Here is a 16,315-nt window from a genome sequence, read left to right as displayed (position 1 = left end):
TTCTTTTTGTATCAGGCTGTCTGTTTCTCTGTCTGACTAACACTATCATTCTGTCTTGCTTTTCGCTCATGCCCCACCAACTAATTAACCACTTGTGAGAGCAAAGCAGAGCTAGCATTGATAACGCAGATATACCATTGGGAGGGAAACTCTGAGAGCAGATATTTTGTCACATCTAATTCATTCTTCAAATCCCCTCACCAAATGGAACAATTTGTGTCATTGTGTATCAAGACAACAGGGTCCACTGTTGAAGAAGTGCAGGATAACGACTGTTTTTCAGCGTAGATTAAATATTATACTGTACTGTGAGTTATTCAATAAGGTTTAATACCAACGGCTTAGAGTCTATTTTTGTCTCTCGTTGGCTCTGCTGAAGATAACCAATATCATTTGTACTGCATGAAACAGACTGAGACATGGCAAATCTAAATTTTTTCATGAGATCTGCGATAAGGTGGGGAAAAAAAATTCAACCCCATAGAGTCCAGGGGGGATTTGGCTTGGCTGCCCAGTCTGCTGAGTGCACATCATCTGAACAATCTAGATGCAATCTGAACCAAGTGTTTTGGAGCCCAACAGACCGTATGCGGAATAGCTGCATGCATTTAAGGGAGGAGCAATTGATAAGCAAAAGTCTGGAACTTCTGGCTGTTTTTCAAAATAGCGAGTTTTCCCATCTGATTCCTTCTGGGCACCCGTCATGTCTATTCTGCGTATCTTTTAAACAAGCCTTTAAGTAGTTGCAAACGTCACTTTTGATGTTATAAGAGAAAAGAATAACGTAAGCTTAACTGATTTTTTTCTAGTTGTAGTAAATACTTCAGTGGAGCACCCCATAGCACTCTGTGCTATTTTGGGCAAATGAAATAAAAGGAAATGCCATAAGGGGGGGGGCATGACTGTAAGAGTGAGGCAATTATTAGCTGCCAGCGTTATTGCTTTTACTCTGTTCATGAAAATTTGCATAGTACTGAAATGTGTACAGCCACGGTGTGTTGTAAGAGGCTGAGCTGAGCTGAGCTGCCACCCAGAGTGAGAAATGTCACTCCACATAGTCTGCTTATACCATTCTGACAGGGACGAAGAATAGAGACAGAGGGGAGACAGGCGAGAGATAGATTTAGTGACAGAAAGAGAATTAATGAGTAAGGGTTGAAGAGAAGGGGGTACATATACAGAGGGATACTAAGATAGAGTTTGTGAGCAAGAGAACACAGTCCTATAGGATCTATATATGGGTGTCAGCCAGCCTGGCAATCTTACTTACTCCACATGGCACTTTGAGGCCACTGCCACTCAGGCTGTCTCAGCTGACCTGGTTCAACACCAGAAGGACCACCTTCACCACCTCTTCCTTTCTAATTCGAAACACACAGAGTTAGTTAACGATGGAGTTAAGTTTTTACTATAAGCAGTTCTTGTGAAATATTTAGAAAAACCCTGTCCAAAGAGCTGAAGTCAAACTTAATGTTATTATTTTCTCACAAATGGGTAAATACTGTTCATTGCAGCCTCTTCCCTTACTAGCATATTTCAGGGTGGCACTGTCATCATGCACTGTGTTTGCTGGTGCACATAGTTATCATGCACCATGTGTCTTCTTGCAGAGGCGTGATGATAGACCAGGGTAATGAGCCACTGTGAGAGCAAGGTGGAGCTCAGTCAGGCACAGCTGAAACATGTCTGCCCAGTGGAAAAGAAAGGAAAACGTTTGTCTGGCTGGAGACTCATCCGCACACCTCCACCTCACTCTGACCTCCCCCTCTCCCTCCCTCTCTCTCTCTGTCTCTCTCTCTCTCTCTCTCTCTCTCTCAGGCTCACATCTCTCACCCCCTCATTTCCGTTTGAGACACTCTCTGACCTTGCCACTATTTCTACAACTTTGACCATGGCTCTCTCCTTCTGTCACCTTCATCTTTCCTCCTTACTGAGCTGTCTTCTTATATAATGCTCTGCGTCTCAGCCTCTCCACCCTCCAAATGTCTTATTCTCCAGGTCTGTCTCTCCTCTGAGGTATTTTTGTCTCTTCCCCTTGTACAGTACAAGTCATGTCAAGGGTTTTTAAGCTGACAGATTTGTCTCATAGTCATGATCGCTTGTAGTTTTTTTAATTTTAATGCTGTTTCAGTTAGAGATTTTGCTTTCATATTTTATGCTATAACTTTAGTTTTCCTCTCTGTCTGTAGCCAGTGCCCATTGACGACTCTTTCTGTGGTCTGGACATCAACCAGCCACTTGGTGGCTCTCAGCTGGTGACTGGTCACACTCTCTACACCGAGACCCGGGACCGCATGACATCTGTCACCTCCTATGTCTACAATGGCTACTGTGTAGCCTTTGTGGGCACCAAGAGCGGGCGTCTAAAGAAGGTAAGAACCATTTCCTTTCTTCTTCCCATGCAGCAGTTAAAGGCATGTTGTTGGAGATTTCTGCTTACTTCATTGCTGCGAGGCATAAAGACTGAGGTTGTCCCTTAGTCCATGAAATTCAGACACTGTGAAGTGGTCCTTTTTCTATGCAGATGGATCACAGTCGCAGGGAAACGTATGTCCTTAATATTTAACGCCTGCTGTCAAAGCGTCGGAGAGAGGTAATGGCGACGGCTAGCTCACTGTAATGGTCATTACCAGTTCCTTGTTAAGTGAACTCCAGTGTTGCAGTGTTGAATAACCTGCTCTGGGCCATTAATTTTAATAGGCACCTTTCTGCCTGTGACCCACTGAGAGGCAAAAGAGAGCGCAGGCCCATGCACTAAACCTCCGGGTCTTGGTTAAAGAACACAAACGGCACAGAGGGTTAAGGCCTGCCCAGCCACAGGAAACAAGCTATTAGCTGAGATTTGTCTCTGACAGGATTGAATGGTGAAAAAAGTGAGTGCTGTGCTCTGGATGATATGAGGAGTAAGACTGTCAGTCAGAAGTGTCTGTGTTTTGCTGATTAATTTAGAACAGCTGTTGCTGACATCACCCCGAACAGCTGCTGCTTAGACCATACAGTATGTCGAATGTTAAAATGTTAATGACATGTCTGTATGTAGATAAAATGTGTTTGTGTGAGTTTATTGTGTCATAATAGTTTTTCTTTTCTTTTACTTGGTTCTTTTAAGACCACGTTTAGACAGCTGATTGAAGGATTCGTCAGTATTTGTTTGCTTCATGAGGGTTCCTGTTTGGGTCAGAGGGCCATAATTGGCTCATACAGTCATACAGTCATTCCCCTTCTAGCAGCTTCAGGAAGCTCATTGAAAGATACTGAAAAGAAAGAGTGTTACTAAAACCAATTTGATAACTAGGCAAGTTCTTTGTTACTTCAGGCCTGGCAAGGCAACACACAGTCTGTTGGCTTGGGTTATTTTGGTCTCCATCTATTCATAATTGAATCAATACACCAATCAAGCTGTGGTGGAGTGAATATTCATTTGATGTAATCCCCTGTTTGAGTTGTTTAATAACTGAGCACCTTTTTCCACTTGGCTAAATTACGTGAGACAGAAAAGATTTTTCCCCCCCTGCTTTGCTGTCTCATGCACATTGTGTTCATCTCCCTGCATCCTTTCACACTCTTGTCTGTAGCTGCAGCCTGCCTTCAATCCTTGCAAAATAGCCTTCCGTGCTGCTATGTGCTTGCTGCTCCACAGAGGGACATGACTGTAACCACAGCAACACTAACAAAGGGGAGGAATTACCCAGGATATGAGGAGGGCACCTAAGAGAATGGATACCACGGTCCGATGGCCACCGAAAAAAAAAAATGTAGAGTGTTCAGCCCCAGAGACTGATCCACATGACAACCAAATAAGGTTGCTGAATACTACTTGCTGCTGACAGATTAACTTTCCTGTAATGAGTACCATCTAATTTGTTGTCATCCTAATTAGCTATCATCCTCTCTTTCTGGGGCAGCCAAGGTGAGAAAATGCAAACATTTTAAAAGGACTCTGAATACCTTGATAATACCCAGCAAGTGATGGGATGGACATTAGCCTTCATGTATTTTGAAGGTATAGGAGAAAGCAACCATCAGCAGAGTCCCTCACAACTGAGCAGTAAACTAAAACTACAGGCTGCAAGATTTCACCCTGTTTTCTGAACTTTTTTTAATCTGATTTGTTTAAAATCACACAATTATACAAGGTGTTGCAACCACTGTGCAAAAAAAAAATGCAGGTTGGTAGCCTACACACTGTAGCACCCTGCACCAGTAGGAAAAAAGAAAGCTTTACTTTAAATAATAACTGATGAATAATCTGTGATGGTTTATGACATCATTGTAGGAAGGTAACTATTCTGCCTGCTGTTGTTGTTAAGGTGTCTGTCTGTGTTTCAGTATGTCTGAAATATGCATGTGTTTACAGTGAGTGTTATCCATTCACTCCCTAAGGTGTCACAGGGAGTGCAGACGGTGACCTGATGAGCCCTGGCTGCAGCTCCTCTGCAGAAGGCTGATAAGCTCCTGCAGTTGTGTGAGACATGTAAACGAGGGTGCTGCAGGCTTCCTTCAGATCTGAGCATGACACAGCTATAGGGTGACAAGATGCTTTGCCGGTGATACAGTTCTGTACCTTTACCTCTTTCATGCAACCAAGAGAGACAGATGGGGAAAGGCAGGGGTGTGGTGTGTTGGGATGCATGTTTAGGGGATGTGAGTGTGAGCCATGATGAGAAGAAATAAGGAAAGGAGTAGTGGAGTAGGCAGAGGTAGAGGAAGAAAGACGAAGGTACTGGTTGGGGGGGGGGAAATGTGAATTTAGTGCCGCCAAAGAAACCAGGGCTGCACCGTTGCCTGTAATTGGATTGGCTCCCTTCCCAAAGAATCCCCTCTCCCTTGCCCTCCATCTCCCGTTTCCCCGTTCAATCCACCTTCTCTTTCCCTCCCCCACCACTCTTCTCTCTCCCTCCCTGCAGACCGTATCCTGTATATGGTGCTGTTTCCTGGGCTTTGCTAGAGCATGGCAAAGCAGGGGGGATAGTGTTGGTGGATACAGCTGCCTGTGGCAGGCTTCTGCAGAGGATTGATTGAGCAAAAGGGGTGAAGAGGGTGGGAGAGTAAGCAGACACTAAGGTGGGGAGAATGCACATGTAGTGGAAACAATAGCACTACAGTGAGTGAGCCTTATACATTATTTTAGCACAGCCAGGCTGTGTACAGCGGAGTGCTGACATTTTAATGTGTAGTGTAGGATCAAACAAACAAATCTATAATTTGTGCAGTACTCTTATTCCCAACCTCGAGTGAAAGCTAGCACTATCAGACAAGAGTTTTGTGATAAATGTGTAGCCCGAGTGTCATGCGGCTTTCAGACTTTTAGCTTGTTGTGGACTTTTGGGTGGCACCCCTGGGGGCGGTGATTGATTGTGGAGGGCAGTAGGTGTTCACCTCAGCAGAAAGCGGTGAGAGGGCAATAGATATCGATATACGTTTTTCTAGGTGCAGTGAAACCATTTCCAGTCAGGACCAAATCTCAACATTTGGTCCTCTCTAAGCTAACATCGGAAGATGTGCCAGTGAACTTGTAGTCCCGCCCATGACTTATTGTTCTTTAAATTCTAGACTTAGATTTACAGCAATACTCGCCAGGTTGTGTATTTTACTCACCAGGCATCATCATCTACGTTATCACTATTATGTACCCGGGGACCAAAGCTCTGCGGGTCAGATTACAGAGATAGATAATCTGCTATGCGGTCTATTCTGGATACACATTACCAAAGAATTGCATCATCTAAATTGGAATTGGCTGTGTGTGGTTCACTTTGTGCTTAAGCGCAGACATTTCCCACATGGGGACTAGGATTGGTGGGAAGCAGCAATGGCATTAAGGAGGAGGGGAGCTGCGGGAGAGCACTGCCTTTGATATAGATGGAGATGGAGGGCATGGCTGCACATGTAAAATTGGATGTTGAGAGACATCCCAGCAATAGATGAATGGGGAGGTTAAAACCAGCTCAGTAGAGGCACATTCAGGATTCCCCTGTTAATCAGAGTCAATTCGCCAACAGTGAGAATGAACATCTTCCATTCCAGTTCTGCCATACAGAGCAGCAGGGGTTAAGAGCTGTTGAACCAGAGACCAAAGAGATATATTCCCAGACGGCATCCTCTCCTGCGTTCTACATTCAACAGAGTTACTTGGGTCTTTATGGGATAATTTGCGAATAATGAATTCAGGTGTGGTATGGGGCTGTTATTCAGGGGTTGAGCTCAGCCCCTGACTTCCAGTGAAGTGAAATCTTAATGCTTCAGCATACCAAGACATTTTGGACAATGCTATGCTTCCAACTTTGTGGCAACAGTTTGTTGAAGGCCCTTTTCTATTCCAGCATGACTGAGCCCCAGTGCACAAAGTACATGTAACTGAGTCATGAAACCTTGACATAAAAATATGCTTTTATTTTCTTTATTTAAACACCAGAAATTATGGTAGTGGATGTGAGTGTTGAATGGAAGTCAGGGGTTGATTAGAGGTGGGTTGTGTCAGCAGTAATCCATGGATGAAGAAAATGTCTTCTGTCTCTTGATCATGTGCTGCTTTCATCCTAAATAATTCTTCTCATCATGCCCTGATTAACAATCAGGAATTGGTTTGGATGATGCCCCTGGCAGCTGAAGGGGACAACTTGAAAGGGTGGTTCAGGTGTTTAACTGGACAAGTCCTGTTGAGCTGGTTAACGTAGCAGAGGGTGCACAGCCGACTCAGCTGGCTTCCAGTTTGGCCTGAATAGCAGCAAGTGTGCTGTGCAGACAGTACTGGAGTGTCGCTGAGGGTAGCAGCTGATCGTAGGGCATAAAGTGTCGGGTACATGAAAGGCTTGTAAATGCAGGCAGCTGCTCCTACAGGGCCCTGGTGCACAAGTGGTCAGCCCCCCTTCCTCCAGCCCCTTTCTCTGCCCTCTGTGTTGTGTTCACCCCCCATGAACCGCGGAGCGTTAGTCCTCGGATTGGTCGCCCTCAGAGGGAATGTGATCTGAGAGCCTTGCCTGTCAACACAGAGGCTGCTCACCCGCTCAACTTGTTCAGGTCCCACTTTGGTGCAACCTGGCTTAGCCTGGCCTGAAATTTTCTGTGGAAGTGAGGGATCAGCAAAGAAGATTTGTTGCCACTCTGGGCTACGTGTTTGCCGGGGCCCACCTGGATTTAACCTGGTAATGGAGGAGGAAATTGGCATGGAGAGGAGGGAGGAAGTGGAAGAGATTGGACAGGTAGACAGAGAGAGGAGGAGGGAGAGAAACTCTAACTCTAATCGAGGGTGATGTCCCTAGCAACAAATGAATGGAAGCCCCTCCTGTTTCCTCTGGGGTACAAATTACTCAGAGAACAGACCTGAGGGGTCCTTTCAATTCCTCTAGACCACACACAGACACACACACACACTCACTATCATGATATATGAATTATGTATATAAACATAAAGCATATTCACTTTATTAACAACTTTCTGTTGTTGGTTACAGTTGGTCATTAATGCTTCCTCACGGGATTGCAAAAAACAGCCATAAAGCAGAAACAATTAATCATTTTAATGGCTATATTAAACACCTCTATTGTTACTGCATGACTTGCATTAACCTTGAGCTGACATGAAAAGAAACACAATTACAAGTGAAAAGCATTGTCACAATTGCCACCAGGTGAAATTTGTTTCCCATCATCATACTCACAAATTGTTATTTCTCTCTGAATGTCTTCTATAATGACCATTGCATCACTTTGTTTCAAACTGAATTGTGTGGTCCAATTAATCCCACACATAAGAAATAATTGCATTCTTTTGTTAAACCATTGCATTTGCCTCATCTGTCTTGTTTATTTAAAATTAAATGAAAACTATACTCTGTACTCCTGTTTATTTAACTAACATTTGGAACTTAGCAAAGTGACAAATTAAAAGTGGCATAGGGATATATGGAGGTTTTTAGTTGAAATGACAGCTGCCGATATGTGTCTATTAGAGCCATCTACAGGACTCTCCCTGTTGGATAGCCTGCTATCTCTTTAATCATGTAAACTAATTAATACAGCATCAATTTGCCCACCGGCAGCAGCTGGGAGCCAAGCTTACCCTGCAGAAAGTGCTGATAAAAAAAAAAACAGTTTCCCTCCAAATACAACCTCCAGCACTTTCTCAAAGAAGCTGAATCAAATGTCCTATAGTAAAACCAGCACTATTTGGAGAGAAGTAAATTGTATTTTCTATCATTACCTTGAGCTCATGGCATCTGTGGATGCCAGCTCACAGAGAGACTGTCAGTCATCCTGACCTCAACAGGATGACCAATAAACGTTATTTTGCAGTTCTGTGAAGTGCTTTATAAAGACATTTTTCTGCTTTGTGGGGAATATCCACTGCTCAGCAGGTGGCCTGAACTCGAATGAGTATCCATGAACAACTTCAGTAGAGCCTGAAGCTTTAAGTCCTCCGTCCGTCTTATCTGTAAAAATGATTTAGAGTAAATTTTATGAAAATCAATTTGGAAGAATGACAGCGTTTCTTTCTTTGAGGCTTTGAGATCATTTGAATAGTATGTATGGGTATGAGTTATGGGTGTTTGGAAGTGGTTGCCATAGGTGTTTAATTACCCTAATCATCTGTAGTAAAGCTAATGACCAGCTTGTTCATTGAGTTGTGGACTGGTAGGATGTCTGTGCGACCTTTTGGAACCTGGCCCCCACTTGACCCCCTCCTGCTCAGTTCTTAACCCTGAGCCAGATGAAGAGGAGGCTAGCGGGCGGCGGCAGCCCCAGGCTTCAAGCGGCCGTCTGTGTCTTTCATGGCTGTCTTTAGAGTACAAGGTTCTCTATCTGCCAGACCCGGTCCATGCCTCTCCACACTCTTCACTGTTAAAAGGCCAGAGGAAGACTGAGAGCCCCTGCCGTTCCTTTCAGCCCAGCCTTATATCTTCTTTTTTTCCTCCCAGTCTCTCTGATTTACTCTCACTCTCTCTCTCTCTCTCTCGCTCTCTCTTTTCATAGCAGTGAGTTAAATGTAGCCTGGTCAGTCAATCGTTTATCCCCTCCCAATTCTTCTGTTTATTTCAGTCTTTCTTTCTGTCTCAGTCTTTTTCTCCTTCTCTTCCTTCCTCAGACTATTACAATGACACAGCCTACCCTGCAGTGATCTCATTAATCACATTCAAACAGCTCTCTGTTGCTTTCTCCCCTTCTATCGCTCTCTCTCTCCATTCTCTTCCTCTAATTGCTTGCTCTTTTCTCTGCCAGTGTCTCGAAGGAAGCGTTTTTCATTATCTAACAACAAGAGACAAACACTCATACAGTGCATACATTTTTACTACAGATGAGTTTTATACATGTAGACTTAATTTAGCTGGAAGATATGCAGTGGTATGCATCCATGTTGATGTAGCCAAATCCCCAAAGGCACAACGACAGAATCACATATGTCCATAAATATGTTCTTCACTACATATTCATTAAATTATCACCTCACAGTTTTTTTTCTTAGCAGGCAACTTGACTTTATTTATTAAATTTGTTTTTGGCAATTTCGCATTTTTTTGTTGGAAACATATTACCCTGTTGAATATGTCCCATAATTGGACTTAACTTCAAGAGTGAGATTAATTAACCCGTGATTAATGATCAGAGGCACTTTTCACCAGAGAGCACGTGTAGAAACACATTGCTGTAATCCAGTTTTATCAGCATATTATCTTGCTGATTGGGCTGCAAATCAAGTTGATGGCAGAATTCATTACTTTGCAGATGAAATTTTGTTCATGTTTGGAAGCACTTCGGGCTTTGAAGGGAAAATAAGAGATAGAACTTGGCTCTGCCTTTCCACTGTTGCTCACATACAGAGTCTGGGAGTCATATATCCCTGTGGCAGTGGATTGTGTGGTTTTTATCAATGTTGGGAGCAGAAGCGTCATTAGGAGTGGGAAGCCACATCAAACGCCCCTGAATACCCAAATCCATGTCTTCCTGGTTAGGCAGAAAGATTAAACAAGCGAAAATAAGGCTGGATTTTCCCAAATGTTTCTCTTAGTAAGAAGTGGCCTTTCCGTTTCTTATGAATGTTGTATTTCTAGCCCATGCCTCCTGGCAATTGAATGTTTAACATGCAATAAAAACACAAGAAGAAAATGTCCAAAACATTATGCAAGGGAGCTGTGTTGGGAGGCAGGGTCTCGCAGTCCATCAATATTCCTGTTTAGTCTGCAGCCAATGTAGGCACCACAGGGAGAACATTTGAAATTCATAGAAATTCTTATCAGTTGTTGCGTCGCTGTTATTGATCTGTTTCTGTGGAAACAGAATAGTACGGGTGTAGGCCTTGTTATTTTTTTTCTTGCCCGAGGTAGAAGTCTCAGAGCTCCAATGGCTTCCAACAGTTCCACCAATCAAAGACAAAATTCTTCTCTCCGTCAGATCAGCTTTAAGTACACAGTGCTTGACTTTTGTCCTCTGAGTTGCCAGCTGGCACGGTATATATTTTTTTCTTTCTCCACTGACCTTGCTGAAGCATGCAGAGAGAAAAGGGACGGACAGAGAACGAGTAAACATCTTTAGCACAGAAAAAAAACACAGAAATAGATTAGCGAGCAACGTCTGTCAAAGTGGATGGCTGGCTCAGAGCCAAGCTTTATTGATTTGCTTTACAAAGCACTTGAATGGGCCAGATAACTGTGATTAGTCAATTCATTAATGCTGGCTCTTAGAGTGGTCCAAAATTAGATAAAAGGGAGGGGGATAGGAAGGACAGAAAGGGAGTGAGAGCAAACTATTACTTTGTAAACTTGCTCAGAAACTCTAGCAGCGGCACACAACAGAGGGAATCTTTTTGAAGTTCCTGATGAGTTTTCCCTATTTTACATGCATCGGATAATGATCATCCTCATTAGAAGCAGTTACAAAATGGAAAAAAAAGAGAAACATGCATTGTTTATGTGTTGGATAGAACGCATAATGATTCTAAATTACTCAAGCAACCAAAACAGCATTTCTCTCATCTACTGTGCAAATGTGTGCTTCCATTTCAAGAGCCTTTTCAAGCGGTACAGTGCCAATAGATCTCTGAAATGAGAATTGTTTTGGCTTTGATGATATACTAAACTGTTGTCTGTGTGAAGGCAAACTGAGTGTGACAGCAACTAATGTTCCTGTCTGATAGGGTGACAGCTTTACTGCTCCTCTGTCTCCTACTTCATACAAGACAGCCGCAGTTATCAGGGCCCTTGGAGTTAAGCTTCTGTGGGTGACAGCGTTGTTTAACGTATTTCTACGATCACACAGCACTCACAGGACGCTTTTATGGGCAAATCATTTCTTTGATATATGCTTTTTGACATTGTACAGTCTTCTGTTATCCTTTATTTTGAATGTTATGAGAATAGGAATTTGGAATAATACTAATATGCCATGTTCCATCTTGTTGTGACATTAAATACCTCGTCTCTCCTGTTTCCCCCTGAGATACTCCTGTTTACCTCTGAAACCTGGATGTTGAATCTCTGACAGACAAGGATTGAGGCAAGCAGGCCCTTGACATTTTCCCTGATTTTCCTCTAGCTGCACGTTCCTTTCTACATTTGTCCATGCATACTCTCTGTCTCCTCTCGCCTTCTCTCATCTCCTCTCCATCTCTTGCACTCTTACCGCAGAGCTGTCAAATAACTCCAGCTAGCCATCAGCCTAATGAACAGTGATACAGTGCTAATAGCATGTGATAATATTTCGAGCCGCTGGTAATCTCCACTCACTCAGCCTTTACCTGCTCCTCATTTCTGCCCCTTTAACACACACACACGCACACACACAGGGCATCTCTTTCTCTTGACAGCTGTATGTCAGGTCTTGGCCTCATGCTGTCATGAAACAGAGCTGTCAGCCCAGACTCCCTCTTAATAGTCCAGCCGTCCGTCGAAGATGGCTGCAGTCTTAATGGGATTGGACATTTCCTTCTGCATTGCTTATAACAGTGTGTGCAATGTGTTGTGTTCACTGGTCAGAGTGTCCACTCAAGCCTCACCTTCTCTTTTAAAGACCTCACTGATGGGTTTTGATGGTATTCATGTAGCACCACTCATGTTTTCAGAAAGAAAAAAAAATCAGCATCCATCTATTTTCCCCTGAATGTCAGTGAGTAAAAGTATGTAGCTCACTTTCAGTATTTTCCTTCCAGAGATTGGGGCCACTATCACTATCTGACTCCCAGAGCAACCGCATAAAGCCCAGTGTCACGACCATGCAATGCCATTACACATCATATACTGACTGGTAACAATGTAAAAGTGACATACAGAGAAATATAGAGTGTGAATGACCACAGACTGCAGATATTGTTTTAGTAGTGATATAGAATAGAGAGAAAGTCCATGTGAAGCATGTGGTATGTCAGAATGTGTGGGGTGGATAGATTATTCTGTTTAATGGGAAAAGAGGAAGAGGGCTAAGTAAGTTACAAGTAAATAACTGAGGCAGAAGGAAAATAGCAAGGGCATGTGTGCGATTGTGAAAAGCACCTGCATCACCAAAAAGCCAATGCCAGGCCACCAAGAGGGCATTAACAAGGTCATGATATCAAAGAGCAGAGCAGGAGCCAGAGGCCTCCTCTAACCACAGGTCAGCTGAGCCACTGCTGTTATTCATTAAACCCTAATGGTTAGCGGTTGGGAAAACATTATCTGAGCCTCTGGTAATGCAACTAAAGGTAGGGGTCAAGGCTGGAGGCAGGGCTGAGGCATCCCCATGCATGGTGACATGGGCGTGCTGTGTCAGATTGGATTAGCAGTCGAGGCGGAGAGGTGATGATTTGGTGGAATCACAGCACAGCGGCAAACCATCAGCGTTTCTCCTTTTTACTCCGCTTAAAAAGGGAGTTAAACATTTCTGTGGGGAGTAACGTGTTATCGTCAGTCATAGTTAAGTGTTTGGGTGTATTTGGCAGCCACAGTTTGGTGCTGCTGGAAGCAGCTGTTGGCTCAGTGGGGTGTATGGATGGAGGAGGTGTGTTGTGTGTTTGTGTGTGCATGTTTGGCCTATATTAGCCGACTGTGATAATGAATTAGAAGGAAAAACAGACAAACTGGTTTTAGGTTAGTCCTGTGTCAGTTAAATTTGAAAAGATCTTGTCTGCATCATTTGCATGTTGCTTCCCTAAGGTATTGCACCGTTAGTGTATAATGAATCTCTCTAAATTTGACATGTGCACACAATGTATGCAGCTGAAGGTTCCCTAACTGTCGGCATGTGCACATGGGGATAACATTCTTTGGTGTGGTGCACATACGAGTTTTACTCCTTTATTTGTATGAGGGAGGTGTGCGAAGCTCCCTTGATCATACATTCAAAAGACAGTATGTGTTTCACAGTATTTCAAGAGTGTTTCATCACGCACAAATGCATGCACACACATGGACATGCACACACTGGGGAGGTGGGGGCGGAGGGGGGGGGGTTGCCTTCCAACTGATTAGGAAACGAGAAACACTTGTGTCATGAGTTTTCACTCTAATAAGCCCAGACTGTTGTGGTTGGGTGAACATTTGGGTATGTTGTGTTTAGACTGCGAACTGGATTGGAGGTGGGGGGGTGGTCGGATCGGAAGGTGTGGTAGATCAGATGACTGTGTCGGCTCGCCTAGATCCTTGGCTGAAAGGGGATAGGACGGTGTTTGGGTTATGCCATGCTGGGAGTGCTGTCCTCTTTAAATAAGACACACTTGAACAAAGTGCAGCTGATCAGATTAGCGTGGCTGATCAGGTTTCTCAGCAGGTTGTTGGCTCCCACTGTCTGAACATCTTGACGAGGAAATACCATTAGTACTAAACATGCTGCAGAGCAAAGGGAGTAGAATGAAGGGATATACCAACACGGTTGTTGTGAAGCTTTAGTTGGAAACGGATGATGATGGAACATGGACTTCACTGAATTCATTTGTGATCACTACAGTCAAAGCTTTTAAGGTGGTAAACTTCCAGCCTTTTGTTCGTTGAGTTTTTCCTTCTTTGCATCTGCAGTCTTTCTCAAGGGCAAAATTATTCTGGAAGCACAGAAAAAAAAATCCTACAATGAAGTAGACCTATGGGACTCATTCTGATACAATGGTAGCAGGATGAATTCGACCATCGAGTTGTGCTGGGTTCTATTGTTAAGTTTGCTATTGTTGGATGAGGAGGAAATTGTTTTTGTTCTTGGGCTCTGATGAATCCACCCATCAAAGACCAGAGATCATTGCAACAACATCAGAGCAGGAGAAAAGCAAGAATATCATCAGAAAAGCAGCATCTGGGTTTGGTTCTCCCTTTTCCTTCTCTTTTGCTGTTCGTCACATTCTCCGCTGCTGTCTACAACTATTCTCTGTATCTCTTCATCTTCTCTTCTTGTGTATCCACTTTTCATCATCTTTTTTCTCTGTTTGTCTCATGCAGTTTTTCTCAAATGCCCATTGCCCTTCTCTCTCTCTCTGTTTCTCATTCTCCGTGGACTTCTCACCCATGATCCATCCAGGCCAAGTCGCAATCCCTTATAAGGCCAGTGGAAGCCCCCATCTGGCCTCTTATTTCCATATCAGATCTGCAGTAACAGACAGGGTTTATACAGGATCAAGCCTGGAATGTGAGGCTGCCTCTCCGTCGGCTGTGCCACAAACCTTGCTTTGCTCTCTGCTCCCTGGCACAAGCCCGATTACACCTCTTCCGTTCTCTCCCCTTCTGCTCCTCTTGCAGCTTTATCTTCTCTCACCTCTATTACCTCACATTTCTCACAATTTCTCCCCGACTCATCCTCTTGTCCTTTTTCTTCATCGTTTGCCGCTTGCTTGTGTGTCTTTCCCTCCTTCCTCCTTTTGTCAGCTGCACCTCTCTTTTCTGTTTCTAACCACCTGAACACCAAACACACACAAATATACTCACACTTCTCTTGTCTTTTGGCAGCATCTTAGCAGAGCACGCACTCATGCTTGGGGACAGAAACACAGCACACTCAGATGGTTGCTCATGCTCTGTTCATAACATATACAGCGATGCAGCCGCAGACAGCCAAACAAAAGACTAAGCCACATCTGAGAGCATGACAAAAAGAGGAACGCAGTAAAGCCATATTGTACAACTCCACAACAAACACTCTTAAAGAGACTCAAAGGACATCTGCAGTTTGTGCTTACGTTACATTTAGACATTTTTTTACGTTACATCTCTCTTTCCTTCGTCATCATTAGATCTCTGTCTTTCTGTCTCTTCCTTTCTATGCCTCATGTCCTCTCTAAACCTGTTCCACATTACAATTTGATGTTTCCACGGGCTTTTTTCCTCCCTGCCAAGCTTTAATATGTAAAGTGTCGACTTTCCTGTGTGTGTGTGTGTGTGGTTTGGTTTGTTGTCGCAGAGAATCTGTTTCTGATTAGGTCCGATCTCACCGAGATTTCCCTTTACTGCAACATTTGGGGCCTTGCTTGGCAGTGGAAGCTTTAGAATGAGTCTCTTCCAAGCCTTAATTGTTTTAAAAGGCTGGCAGACCCGGCTTTCTTTTTGACTGCATTTATGTCTTTTATGTTCTTCTCTCTCTCTCTTTTCTCTCTCGTTCACCTCTACTTCATATCTTTGTTCCTCCTTTCTCTCCCAGGGTCTGACACAAATGGAGGGATGAAGGGATGAGAGGGGATCTCATATAGCCTATAATGCTTATCTCCTCTGGGGCCTGCATAGCTCATTAACCTACGTTAGACTCCACATGCCTCCATTAAAGAGGTACACCTGGCTCCCCAGGGCCCGACAGGGAAATGACAAGTCCAGTTTCCTTTTCCTTCATCAGCATCCTAGATATACACAGGGAGAGGGATCATTACACTGAAGAACTGAACATGCAAGGCTGCCTGGCCTTTGTAGCTACTCTTGCAGCACTTCCTTTATTGTGGCTACAGCGGTTATTGATGCTAATGTTTTGATTTTTCAGTCTTGTCAGCTGTGCTGTAATGTGACATGTATATTCCACACTGAAATAATGACATCCACATTATATACAAGTGGCTTTCCACGAATATCAAGAAGCCCTGCTTTTTTGCTTTAAAGAAAATCAGGGGAAAGAAGTCCTGTGTGAAAACAGCAGAAAGCAACAGCTCCAGCCCTTATACAGCAGCTCTATTCAGCTGGAAAGAGACTGTAAGCTTCTGGTACAGTGGCAAGTCTCAGATTAGTCAAAGGCCTTTTCAGAGCCAGGGCAGCATCAGCTGCATTCAGCGCCACACATTGAAATATATACTGTGAGTAATTGCCAGTGAAAAGCCTAAATCTTATTTGGGCGATGCATCCCAAATCTGTGTTCTGGTCCCCTGGCTGGCTCTGGTTAATCTGCTTGG

At 43.7% G+C, this 16,315-nt stretch overlaps 1 protein-coding gene across 2 annotated transcripts in view; it reads left to right on the top strand.

The window, feature by feature from the left end:
• plxna2 (plexin A2) overlaps window positions 1-16,315 on the top strand; it is a 160,339-nt gene that overhangs the window by 27,024 nt on the left and 117,000 nt on the right. For both annotated transcript variants that reach the window (XM_046395614.1, XM_046395615.1), the window contains exon 3: window positions 2,190-2,372. In XM_046395614.1, the coding sequence (XP_046251570.1) occupies window positions 2,190-2,372 (183 nt within the window). The remainder of the gene's footprint in view (window positions 1-2,189; window positions 2,373-16,315) is intronic.

This window comes from Scatophagus argus, chromosome 8 (assembly GCF_020382885.2).
Source record: "Scatophagus argus isolate fScaArg1 chromosome 8, fScaArg1.pri, whole genome shotgun sequence".
NCBI lineage: Eukaryota > Metazoa > Chordata > Actinopteri > Scatophagidae > Scatophagus > Scatophagus argus.
The sequence above is the reverse complement of the archived record's forward strand: the minus strand, read 5'-3'. Positions and strand labels throughout refer to the sequence as shown.